This window comes from Phascolarctos cinereus, unplaced genomic scaffold (genome assembly GCF_003287225.1).
Source record: "Phascolarctos cinereus isolate Bilbo 61053 unplaced genomic scaffold, phaCin_HiC Scaffold_4;HRSCAF=312, whole genome shotgun sequence".
Taxonomy (NCBI): domain Eukaryota; kingdom Metazoa; phylum Chordata; class Mammalia; order Diprotodontia; family Phascolarctidae; genus Phascolarctos; species Phascolarctos cinereus.
In genome coordinates this window covers 662,911,291-662,924,109 of record NW_027555847.1, presented here as the reverse complement: position 1 = coordinate 662,924,109, position 12,819 = coordinate 662,911,291, and the positions used below count along the sequence as shown (strand labels likewise).

General features: G+C 49.5%; 3 protein-coding genes across 4 annotated transcripts in view; 2 read left to right on the top strand and 1 right to left on the bottom strand.

Moving 5' to 3' along the window:
* Positions 1-282: 282 nt before the first annotated feature.
* VMAC (vimentin type intermediate filament associated coiled-coil protein) lies at positions 283-6,041 on the top strand. Its single transcript, XM_020971385.2, has 2 exons — positions 283-538; positions 4,306-6,041. Exons 1-2 carry the CDS (start codon positions 348-350, stop codon positions 4,667-4,669), a joined length of 555 nt encoding a protein of 184 aa, XP_020827044.1. The 5' UTR covers positions 283-347; the 3' UTR covers positions 4,670-6,041.
* Positions 5,464-12,819, bottom strand: part of RANBP3 (RAN binding protein 3) — a 90,173-nt gene continuing 82,817 nt past the window's right edge. The window contains exon 19 of one of the 2 annotated variants that reach the window (XM_020971368.2): positions 5,464-11,076. In XM_020971368.2, the coding sequence (XP_020827027.1) occupies positions 11,060-11,076 (17 nt within the window). In that variant the 3' untranslated portion in view covers positions 5,464-11,059. The remainder of the gene's footprint in view (positions 11,077-12,819) is intronic. The other variant, XM_020971365.2, reaches the window with a different exon arrangement.
* On the top strand, positions 8,360-11,785 carry CAPS (calcyphosine). Its single transcript, XM_020971380.2, has 5 exons — positions 8,360-8,378; positions 8,620-8,728; positions 8,821-8,998; positions 10,268-10,474; positions 11,059-11,785. The coding sequence occupies exons 1-5, from the start codon at positions 8,375-8,377 to the stop codon at positions 11,158-11,160; spliced, it is 600 nt and encodes a 199-aa protein (XP_020827039.1). The 5' UTR covers positions 8,360-8,374; the 3' UTR covers positions 11,161-11,785.

Sequence of the window (12,819 nt, the reverse complement as noted above, 5' to 3'; positions counted from 1 at the left end):
GGTGGAGCATATTCAGAATCAGCGGGTTGATTGGAGGAGGAAATGGGTGGGCATGTATTGAGCAAAAAAGAAGCCTGGTGAGCGCGGATTGGCTAAATTAGAGGGGAGGTATTGCCTGAAATAGACGGGGCAGGCCGGGCATGGTAGAGATGGATGAGCAGGGATTGGTCGGTGTTCGTGGGTCAGGATTGGTTGAGACAAATAGGCGGGGCCTGCGGAGAGGGTTAGGTGTGGATTGGCTCCAACTGGTCGAGTTGTGAGCTGTGATTGGTCTCCAGGAGGGAGCGGGGCGGAGTCTCTGGGTCCGGCGGCGGTTTCCGGAGTGAGGTGAGGGGCCTGGCGGGGCAATGTCGGGCCCGTCACCTGTCCAGATCCGGGAGGCGAACGCTCACCTGGTGGCCGTACACAGGCGGGCGGCCGAGTTGGAGGCGCGGCTCGGGGCCGCGGAGCGCACGGTGCGGGAGCAGGCGGAAAGTCTCATCCGCAAGGACGAGCAGCTGCGCGGGGCGCTCCGGGAGCTGGGCCGGGCCAAGGACCGGTGAGGCCGGGGAGTCGCGGCCTGAGGGGGTGGGGAGGAGGCTGGGAGATCTGATGTTGTAGGGGCTGGGCAGGGAAGTGTTAGGGGAACTGGGGAGGGGAGTATTTGGGAGACTGAGAGGGGAATAATGAGGAGGGGTGGAGTTTTGGGGAGGCTGGAAGGGGGATTGTAGGGGCCTGGGAGAAGTATTGAGGTGGGAGAGGGAAATTGGGGAACTGGGAAGGAGGAGTGTTGGAGGACGGGAGGGCTGGGAGGGGGGAGTGATGGGAGGGCTGAGAGAGGGGCCTAGGGGAATAATGGGAGAATTGAGAGGAAGAAAACAGTGGAGACAGTGAGGGGGCTTGGGATAGTGAGGGGGGCCATCTATGGGAGTGATGGGAGGCTGGAGGAGTGATCGGGGACTGTGAAGGGGCTGGGGGTGGAAGAAATGAGTCTGTGAGGAAGGAGAGAAATGAGCCGGGTAAGGGGTTCAGGAGACTGAACAAGAGTTTGTGAAGGAGTAAGAGAATCCAGAAAGTGAGGAGGTTAAGGTAATGGGGGATTTGGGTCTTAAAAGACTGGGGTGGGGTGGGAAACGTGAAGGTCGTGAAGGCACTAAGAGGACTTGAAAGATTCCTAGAGAAAGTAGAGGGGATGTAATACTGAGAAGGAAGTGATTAGAGACTGAAGAGAAGTTAGAAGGGACTAGAGGAACTGAGAGGAGCTAAGGGGCCAAGAGATGGAGGAGAAAAGGAGGTCTGAGGGAGGCCAAGGGGATGAAGGGGTTTCAGAAAGGATTGGGGAGACTGTTAGTTATTTAAGGGGACTAAGGAAGAATGTTATTATCATAGGTAAGTACTTGTGATCTTGTCATTGGAAATTACAATTTACCACTGTAAAACTGCCTGAGGTGTTCAAGTCCACAAATATTTATTAAGTGACTTCTTTGTGCAAGGCAGCATGTTTTTGTGGATAGAGGGCCAGCCTTGGTACAGGCAAGACATGAGATGAAATCCTGCCTCTGATACCCACTAGCCGACTGAGCTTGGGAAATCATTTAACCTCTTAGTGCTCTAGGCAACTCTCTGAGACTGTAAGCTGCCAACCTGCAGGGGTAAAAGGAGTCCCCTCACCTGGGACTTTCTTATCCTGATGAAGTCATGTCTGGTCTCTCTCCTTATCCTATGTGCAAGGCTCTGGGAATAGGACAGGCATAGGCCCCACTCTTAAGGACTGGAGGGGAAGACATGGATGGCTGAGGGAGAATGGAATAAACATAAAGGAGAGGTCTGGACAAAGTACCATTAAGAAAACTGAGGAAGAGAACTCTTCCAGCAGGAGGGGATCGGGGTGGGGTTGGGGAGGTGGACCCTAAAGTAGTTCCTAAAGAAAGGAAATCCTGTACTAGGTAGAGACTGCTCAATGTGTTAGATTAAAATGATTGGGGGAGGGGCAGAATAATGTGATCAAAATCTTGCAGATGAGAGACAGCAGGATGATAACTAGGAACAGGGATGGGAGTATTCAAATTAGCTATGTCAGATTGTACAAAGGAGACTTCAGTGAGTAAAGCTGGAAAGGTAGTTTGGGGCCAGGATAGAGAAGGTCTCAAATGCAAGGATATAACGTTCTATGCTTTTATTCAGTGTGCAATTATTTAGATACAATAGGGAGCCCCTGAAGGTTTTTTTTAAAGAGAGGATAGAGTTTTAGGAAGCTTATTCAAGCAGTAGTCCATAAAGGATGGACTGCAGAGAGAAGGACTGAAGCCCGTGGAGGCCAGTTAGATTAGAAGGCTCTTGGAACAGTCTAGAGCAGAGCTGTCAAACATTGGCCCGTAGGCTACACTGAGCCACAGCTAGTTCCTAGGTCTCCTAGTTCCCAGACCAGGGCTCTTTTCCCAGAGTGTGCTGCTTCAGTGGGTGCTGCGTTAGGCCCCTGATGCCCAATTTGTTCTTGGTCTGGGATGAGGTCCTCATTCCTCTGGCCCTAGGGACAAGTGTCAGCAGGAAAGCTTGCTTCCTTGCTGAGCTCTGGTCAGGGTTTGTTGGGAGGAGTTAAAGCAAATGAGTGTCAGAAGAGTAGTGTGGAGTAGCGAGAAAAGCACTGGACTTGGGTTCAAGTCTTAGATCTGACACTTACTAGCTCCGTGACTTTGCTCAAGTTACTGTACTTCTCAGCCTGAGTTTTCTCATCTGTAAAATGTAAAAAAAAATTTGTACTACCTACTTCATAGGGTTATTGCTAGGAAGGCACTTTGCAAACCTTGAATCTGTAGAGGGATGTGAGTTGTAATTATTTCCACTGGGTAAACAAGGAAGGGGGGTGATTTTCCCCACTGGAATGGGGTGAATTGTTTCAAGCCTGCCTGAAGGTTTGCAGAGGACCTTATATACATTTTGTGAATTGATCTATTGCTAGTTCAGCATCTCTGTTCTCCCTTCTGAACATGGATGTCCTCCAGGATTTTGTCCTGCGTCCTCATCTCTCTTTTTCACTCTCCCAGGTGATTTCATCAGCTCGCCTAGGTCCAATTATCATCTCCATGCAGGAAGATGACTCCTAGATTTGGAAACCTAGTCCTAATTGGTCCTGAAGTCCAGTCCTGAGTCAGCAGCTGCCTGTTGTGTACTTCTGCTTCTGGACATGCGATTAGCATCCCCTACTCAACATGTCCAGAACAGAACTCGTGGTCTTGCCCCAACCCCACCTTCCTCGAGTCTTCTCGATTTCTGCTGAGGGTGCTAGGTCTGTAGGGTCTAAGTCATCTTTAGCACTTCTTTCTTCCACACACTCTCTATATAAAATCTGTCATGTCATTTCTATCTCCTCAAATCGTTCCCCTTCTCTATACTTATGCAACCAGAACCCTCGTTTCAGCCCTCCTCAACTCTCACTTGCACCAGGAAGGGAAGAAATACACATTTAGTAAGCAGCTACTGCGTGCCAGACACAGTCCTAAGCACTTTACAAAGATCTGATTTGATCCTCACCATAACCCTGTGAGTTAGGTGCCATTTTACAGTTGAGGAAAATGGGGCAGGTAGAGGTTAAGTGACTTCTCCTGGGCCACCCAGCTAAGTAAGTGTCTGAAGCTAGATTTGAACTCTGGTCTTCCTGGCTCTAGGCCAAGCACTCTTATCCACTGGTCTTCTCGTTATTCTGTCTGCTTCCAGTCTCTCTTTTCTCCAGTTCATCTTTCGCACAGCTGCTGAAGCGATATTCCTGAGTCACAGGTTTGACCATGAATATCAGTCCCCTCTGATCTTCAGTGACTCTCTATTGCTTTTGGAAAAAATACAGTTTCCTCATTCGACATTTAAAGCCCTTCACCATCTGCCTCCAACCTACCTTTTCAGACTTATTTCCCTCTATTCCCCTTCATATGCTTTACCTTCTGGCTAGATGCCAAATACTAGGTATTCCTCAAACTTGGCGGCATCCCATCTCCTGCCTCTGCCTTTTAATCCTATGGGCTGCCCATCCCCCTGTGCCTAGAATCCTCTGCCTGTTAGAATCCTGAGCAGCCTTTAGGGCTTAGCTTAGATGCCACCTCTCATGGAAAGCAAGCCTATCCTGTTCCCTCCTCCCATGGTTAGTACTTTCTCCCTTCTCTGATAGAATGTAAGCTCCTTGAGGGCGGGTTCATTCTTATTTTTGTAATCCCAGCTTTTAGCAGTGTCTGATACATAGTAGGGGCTTAATCAATGTTTGCTGAATTGAGTGATACCAAAAGATTTTTTGTTTTTTGTTTTTTTTCCCTGGTGTGTGTCCCCACCCCTGCAAAGAGAGATCGCAGATCTTCAGGAAAAGCTCTTTTCTTCGGAGGGGACTGTCCAGAGGCTCCTGACTGTGATTCAGGAGAAAGACGCCCTGATCATGCAGCTGAAGCATCGCAGTGAGCTGTTGCACAAAATCTGCCAGCGTCGGCCCTTGCTGGACAGCCTGTTGGCCTACATGGCTGAAGGGGAGCAGCTGGGCCCTCTGGCCAGGTCAGGGCCACCAAGTGCCAGCAGTTCCCCGCTCCCTGATGGTGCACCCGAGACTGATGGGCCTACCTGCCCACTCTCCAACAGTCAGGCCTTCTCTCTCAGTGAAGATGACCTAGATGACAAGGATTTGGACCAGACTATGTTTGGAACCACAGTGTGAGCTGCCCTGCCTGTTGGCCTCTCCCTTCCTCCAGAGGCTTCTTTCCAGTCCTTCTCCTTGTGGTGGTAGCCATTAAAAACCTGGGGGATGGGGGTCCTCCAGGTTGTCCCTTCAGAGAGGCCATTCTGGGTCTGTTCCTGGCCCTGCCTCACTGAGACATGGGTCCTTGTAAGCCCACCTGTCTTTCAGGAGAGGAGCAGGAGCCATGGTCCATGAGACTCTTTGATTCTAGATTCAGGAATGTAGTTTCCCCCTTCACCCTCAATCTCTCCTCCCCTTAAAAAGATTTCTGTCTGCAGGACCTTCAAACTCAGGGTGAACATAGACTAGCATCTCAATGAGGGAGGCAACGTCTTAGTAAGAGAGAAATTTAAAGGAAAAATATAGCTTGGCCATAGGGGGCAGTTCCTCTAAATTCCCAATCGGGCTTGGAAGCCAGGTCCTATTTGGTAGTAGAAGGGTTTCTGGGTACAACTGGGTACAACAGTGGTTACTGAGGTTACTGATAGTGGACCTGACTTCTTGGGGGAACTGAGTCTCCAGTCAGAGTTAACACCATCCTGGAGAAACCCCAGACTTGGAAAAGGCAAAATCAATGTGTAGCTGGGAAGGGCAGGTAGATCGGCATTTCTGTAGATCACATTATTCCAGATTATTGGGGCTTTTAAAAAAACCTGTGGTTCTTCTACCCCATTCCCTCTGCTAGCTTCCTGTTCCCGTTAGCAGCTTTGACAGTGATCCATATTTTGAGAACAGTGCCATCCCTAGAGGTAGCAGAGAAATTCCTCGAAGAATTAGAAGGAGTTTTTTATTTTGAATAATGTAGTAGTGATCTGGGACCCAAAAGTTTGTTCATTGAATATGGAGCCTGTGTTCTAAGCCACTCACACTTTTCTATCAGCTTTACTAGGCAGTTTAAGTGTATTTTAAAATACTCTTTTTCAAATACGACATTTGTTCTTGATTTTTTAAAAATTCAAGTGGGAGTTGTTTTCCCAAGTGGCCCAACTAACCTCCATTCACATCAGATGGTCGGAAGGTTTGGCCAGGGCTTATACTTCTCTACCTTTTCATGTTGAGCCAGCTGATTTCCTCAAGGCCTGTTACAGGGAAAACTTCTGGATAAGAAAACAGTGGTTTCCATGCTCTGGCGAATGACTCTCTGATGTCAGGTGATACGCAGTGGAGCAGAATTCCAGCCTAAAAGAAGAATTCAAATCTTCATTTGGAGTTGATAGTACCAGCATTTGACCTGGACACCTCTTTGGAAGAGCACAGACTACGGGAATACTGACTGGGTGGCAGCTTTATATGTAGCTCTGTGTAGCCAACTAGAAATCCTTTTTTATATCGAATAGATGTCTATATTTTACATGTCTGTTTTCTATGGGGTCATTCTCAAACTGAGCTGTTAAAGGGGAAATTCCCCATTTGAGGATAAATATTTCACTTTTTATAAAAGCGAGAAAAAGGAGAAAATCTTGCCATTTCATTTCCTGAATTCTCTGATCAAAGCACACAGGGCCTCCTCACATCTGCCCTGGCTTTGCCCACAGTGCAAAGGTTGGGGGTTGGGGGTCACAGTGAGCTGTCAGGGGTCAATTAAAAGGAAAAGGGGTCAGCTAACTCAGGGAATTCCGTTTCTGTTCCCCAGATCCTCCATCCAACAAATGGGGTGGGTGGATGGAATGGAGGCCCATGCACCCTGCCCCCTGTCCTGCAGAGGGGGCCCATTGTGCCAGTGGGCAGTGAGGCTTCAATTCAGAACTGGGAGGACCTTAGAGATCACCTAGTCTAACCCTTCTATTTGACAGAAGAAGTAGGCCCAGAGAGGGCAAATAACTTCTCTAAAGTCACATGGCTAGCAAGCGAGAACAAGAATTTGAACCCACACTGCCTGCCTCTGAGTCCACTGTTGTTTCCCTTGGGACACTGCTTCTCAGAGCTCTGGTCTCTCTTCCTACCCCACCCAACCTGCATTTGTGTAGGATGTTGTGACAGTGCCTCTTTTAGCTAACAATGCTAGCTCTGTAAGAGAAGAATGTCCCTGTTTTCTACTCTAGAAGGGAGGGAGGTGGGGATCTCTAATTTTGTTGAGGTTTCTGGTGCTTGCCCTCCGACACTTGTAACAAGGGGAGGCAGGACTCTTGAGAATGAACCAAATGGGATGACTCCCTTGCCATGAATAAGGAGAAGGCAGGTGAGGGGGCAGACCTAGGCTATCCTATTCCTCTCTTGTCAGCTGGGCACAGGGCCCCCTAAGAGGGAGCTGATGCTCAGCTTCACCCAAAGAAGAGCCACTGCTCAAGTCCCTGGGCAGTGAGGGGGTGAGGAGGGATCTAGGCTAAGTTCCTGATTTGGGGGGCGGGGAAGAGGAGGGGGAAGGGACCTGTTTATCTCAGAAGACTGGTCCTTAGTCTTCCCTGGCCTCCTTAAGGGACTGTCTGATGTCACTACCACTCAATATTTGGTATTTCAATGCCATTGCGTCTTTAACAGTTTGGGAAACTGAGTTCAGTTCTAAAGGCCATTGTAACACAGTGTAGTCATCAGCAGAGCAGAGAACTGCACCCCGATCCTTCCTCTGACTCCAAATGTAACATGATTTTCACTAAACCACATTTCAGTTGGCTGATTCCGAAGCACAGGGAGAATGCTCCCCTTCCCGCCCCCCCATACTTCCTGGTCACACAGTCATGCCACCTGCCTGAAATCACAGCATCTCCCTGTGGGGAGGTATCTGTCCTTCAACTGCCCCTTCAGGTTCAGTGTTCCAATTGCCACAGCTCACAGGTCTGGGATTTAGAGCCAACAGGGAGGAGCTTTATAAAGAGGGTTTCACCAAATGCCCCCATTCTACAAATGAGGGAAGTGAGGCCCAGACAACAGAAGTCTTCCAGGTCAGGCATTCTGGGAGGCAAGTTCCCACCTCTAATTTGGGACTCAAAACAGAGAATTCCTAGTTTTATCTCTGTCCCCCCCTCCCCGCCCAGCCCCCATCAATGGCCCCAGGGCCTGGAATAATAGAGAAAAAGGTTCCAGTAGGGACCTGAAAAGATGTGAGGACTGCTGGTAGGGCTGGGAAGAGTCCAGGATTAAGTCAGATCCAACTGTTTCCAGTCCCAAGAGTAGCTTAGAGTTGCTAGCTCCAGGCATAAGGCCCTAGGCGCTGAGAGGGTTACAGCTGGGAGGGTTATAACTCCTCCCAGGTCCCAGTGGACACTTGGTCCCTTAGCAACGTGTCCTGCCAGCTAGGACGCTGACTTCTGGTGCTAGGGCAGAACTCTGTGGAAACATCCAGGCCAGCACAATCTTTGAAGAAAGGCCGCAGGTGAGTGGGAGGTATTGGGGGGGGGGGGCAAAGGGAGGGAGGCACCTCCACTCCTTGGGCAAAAGACTGATGAGAGTTTGCATTTCTTGGAATTTGTGAAAGCAGTTGTTTGTATTGCCTTCCTGTGGGCAATCCCACACCCCCTCCCAGGAATCCTGGCACCTACCCAGGCTCTTGGAGAGTGAACCTAACACACCTATAGGATTCCTGGTACTGAGCTCACCCATACCGCCCCTCCCATCCAAGCCTGATTTCAGAGCAGTACGGCTTTGGGTTCTTGGGTTACAGAGATAGGCCCAGAAAGCTTGGGCCTCTGTACTCTGTACAGCAAGGGAGGGGCCAGAAGGGCTGCCGGCCATCTGACTCCTGGGACTATGGGTGAGGAAACAGGGTATCGGCTCTGCATAGAGAGGCTGAAGGGAGGAGGGCTGGTGAACTCTCTTGCCCAGATGTAGGTATGTTTAGAAAACACAAAGTTCTGAAGGAGGAGCCAGGATAAAGGGGGACACAGGGTACATGGAAGGGGATAGTGGTCCCTTAGTTTACTCTGAGCAAGGGGGCCGGTGGATTACCAAGTGATGTCATGGGGGGGGGGTGTTGGGTCCTGCTCCTTCCACAGGGGTCAGTCTTTCTTGCAGTTCATACACCATGGAGGCCACCAATGCCATTGAGAAACTTCGAGCAAAGTGCCTGGAACGTGGGGCATCCGGTATCAAAGGCCTGGCCAGGTAATTCTCCTCCCCCTGAAGCTTCTGGTTGGGCCCCACCAAGGTCCATCCTGCCCAGCAGCCAGCTACCTCTCTGTTCCCCAATCCACTAGGTTTTTTCGCCGACTGGACGCCAACAGGAGCCGGGCCTTAGATGCAGATGAGCTGCATCGAGGGCTGGAGGAGATGGGGCTGGCGCTGGAGGCTGGTGAGGCTGAGCATATTTGCAGGCAATGGGACCGTGATGGCAATGGGACCTTAGACCTGGAGGAGTTTCTTCGTGCTCTACGGGTGAGGATACTCACTCCTCTTATAGGAAAGGGAGCTTCCCTGCACCCAGGTGGGCCACCTAAATGTAGACTCAACAGGCATTTATTAAGTGCCCACTGTGCCAACCAAGCACTGGGCTAAACTCTGGGGAGACAAAGACACAAAACAAAGTCCTTGTTCTCCAGGGGCTTACATTCTATTAGGAGAAACATAGTCACTGAAAAGTCAATACAAAGTCTATACAAATTATTTACATGGAAATTTGGGTGAGGTGGGGAAGGCATGAACAGCAAGAAAGGCCAGGAGGAAATGGCCTTGAACATTAATAATGTCTGAGGGGAAAAAATCCAACCAGGCATTCTGGGAGGAGGGGGGAGTACCTTCCAAGAACGGAGCCTAGCTCATATCAAGGCATTGAGATGGAAATGTTAAGAGGACTGGCAGATTGGTGGGTTTGGCTTTAGGGAGGACAGGAAGAGGAAGAATGTGAAACAGCAAAGGGAGGTTGGACCAGGTTGTGAAATGCTATATTTTATCCTAAAGGCCATAAGGAAATGGAGCCATTTAAGGAGGGGAGGGACTTAGACCTGTGAACCAGCCACATCACTCAGGCAGCTGGGAGGTAGATGCACTGGAGAAGGGAATATAGAAGCAGGCAGCGCACCTAGGAAGCCAAAACAGTTCATGCAGGCGAGAGATGAGCAGGGTCTCAATCAGAGGAAAGCGGACAGATGCAAACTGACAGACTAGGTGGGGTGAAGGAGATCAGGGAGTCAAAGGTTGTCTCTGAGGTTGAGAATGGAGAGAACCTGAACAGAAACAGTTTAGAAGGTTGGAATTTGGGGGAAAGATTGCATTGTTTGGGACATGCCAAGTTGGAGGTGCCCACGCGTCATCCACATGGAGATGTCTAATAGGTAGTTGTTAATGTGGGACCAGAAGATGCCATTCTTATTCCCTACTTTCTATGGGGGAACCACCCCCAAACATGGGGTTTTCCCCCACAGATATTGGGATATTCCCCTTTCAAGAGGCCCACAACCTTCCCCCAACCCTTCACATAAGAGGAAAATGACACACACACAGAGGAAGTGACTTGCCTAGGTCACAAAGGAAGAGGCAAAAAAAAGGCCTGAGACCAGACCTTCTGACTCTCATGATTCCATTGTGTGCCACCTTCTTTGTTAACCTACAAATTCCCAGATAACTGAGATCTTTCCATAGGTTCCTGCTTCTCCTCCCACCTGGACCAAATCCTGAATTATTTTGCTCTTTCCCCTCACCCCCCAGCCACCCATGTCTCAGGCCCGGAAGGATATCATTGAGGCTGCCTTTGCCAAGTTAGACAGAAGTGGAGATGGTGTGGTAACTGTGGATGACCTTCGGGGCATTTACAGTGGCCAGAAACACCCCAAATTTCAGAGTGGCGAGTGGACTGAGGATGACGTGTTCCGGCACTTTCTGGACAACTTTGATGCCGATGACAAGGATGGGCAGGTAGCCAGGCCTCCTACCCACCTACCTGCCCCTGCTCTGGCACCTTGGCTTCATGCATATAGGCTCAGTTCATCAAGTGTCTCTGTTCTCTAGGAGTTAGAAGAGCTTGTCAGAATGAAAGCTTCATCTAATGAAAGATCATCTAATCCAGGGGTTCTTCACCTGGGGTTTAGGAACTTTTTTTTTTAAATTCTGAGAGCTGTATTTCAACACAACTGGTTTCCTTTGTAATCCTATGTATTTTATTTTTTTATTAATTTAAAAACATTATTCTGAGAAAGGGTCCCTAGGCTCGATCAAGCTGCCAAGGGGATCCATTGCAAAAAAAGGTGAAGATGCCCCAAGTCTAGCCCAAGACTCTCTTTCTACCAGGAGGAATCTAAGGCCCTTTTTCATTCCAGGGTGTGCAGGTAGTAAGCAGGGCCAGGATGCCAAGCCAGTGCTCTTCTCACCACGCTGCGTGGCCTTGCTTCCTGGGGCCTGGGACACCTTCCCCTTCCACAGTAAAGGGGACCTGGCAGGGCACAGAGGTGGGCAAGAACAGGGCAGGCTAGGGATGGCAGACTCCTTCTGTTCCCCTGCAGGTCACTGCGGCAGAATTCCTGGAATATTACAGTGGTATCAGTGCTTTTGTGGACACAGATGAAGACTTTGTGGCCATGATGACCAGTGCCTGGCAACTGTGACCAATACTCTCCAGACCCAAAGGAAGGAACCAGAGGCCCAGCCCTAGACTAGGGTAGAGCTAGCCTCCCCTGCCCTCCCCGACCCCAGTGGGTCAGTTCAATTTTTCTCTGTGTTGGCTTAACCACCTCCACACCCAGCCAACTCCTTGAGATGATATTTGAAAAAATTTCAGTATCACTGAATCTGGAGTCAGAGGAAACAGATTAAAATCCTGACTCTACCTCTTTTTGACCCATTCAACTGTGGGTAAAGTCCTTTCCCTTCTCTGGGCTTCAGTTTCCTCTTGAGGCCTTTGTTGGTGCAGAAGGGAACTCGAGACCACGTAGTACAGTCCCTTCCACTGATGAAGTGACTGACCTGGAGCTGCCATTCAGTCCTACAGCACAAAAACCTACTTATCTCCAAGGCCCCTTCCTCCCCTAAAATCCAGCGCTCCTAAGGCTATGCAGACCCAGTACTCATCACTGGCCCTCCCATCCCTGCCCCCATCGCACAAGGAGGCTGGCTCAGGCTGTGGTCCTCCAGCCAGCTTGGCTCGTTTGGCCTGGGAAACTCTCCTCCAAATCTGCCCCCTTGTACCTATGCTTTTCAGATGAAATAAATCCATGCTTCCTGGCCTCTCAATTTTGTTGCCTTGTTCATTATTGAACTGATGTGGCAAGAGGCAGGATTCTGTGGGTAGGAGAGATACATGAACCGAGCCAAAAGTATTTGGAGAGGTATTCTAAGGAAGAGGTAAAATAGGCTTTGCTTGGTTGCAAAGGACAGAACTGGGTGTAATAACAAATGCATGGTAAAGGGAGGCAGCTCTCAGCTTGATAAAAGGAAACAATTCCTAATACAAGTGGTTCCAAAGTAAGTTCCCCTACCCCCACTGTGATTTTGAAGCAGAACCTGGATGATATTTGGTTGGAAACACTGGTGGGCTACAGAAAGGGAATTCCTACTTGGACATAAGATTGGATAAAATGCATTCCTTCTTTGCTGTGAGGTTGTGAGATGGTATCTCCTGGGCACACATTTCTTCCAGAAGGGATGCTTCCCCTCCTGCTCCCACATTCCTACCATGTTCAGAGAAAGCTCTAGGTTAAGGAGGCGGCTGAGTCTGGAGGGGTGAGTAGGATATGGGTAGCAAAGGCCCCTCCCCTTGGCTGGCAGAGGATGGAAGATCGATTGGAATCCTTTGTCTGCTACCACCACCTCTATGACTTTGGATGAGTCATTTTAACCTTTATGCATTTTAAGTTTCTCCATCACTAATGAAAGAGTGACTAAATATCTATGATCCTGCTCAAAGGTATTTAGTGGGAATGCAATGGCACCGGTATTGGATGGGGTGGGAGAAGAAAGTTGAGGACACTAAGAAGGCAACAAGGGAATTGAGAGGGAGGAAGATGTTCAGCATTTGCCCTACTCAGGTAGGAACTGGGGGAGGGGTCCAGGAAAGAGGGCATCACTTGAAAAATGAATGCTGAGTCGTAGTTCTGCTTCTTTCTTACTAGCTGTTTGAAGCCTGTGGCATAGACAGTGGAAACAGCGTTCTCTCTGGAGTTAAGAGGAATGGGGGGGGGGGGGAAGGTTGCCTCTGAAGCTCATCCACTGCTCATGTATCCTTGGCCACGTTAGGTGATCTCCCTGGTCTTAAGTTTGCTCTTCTA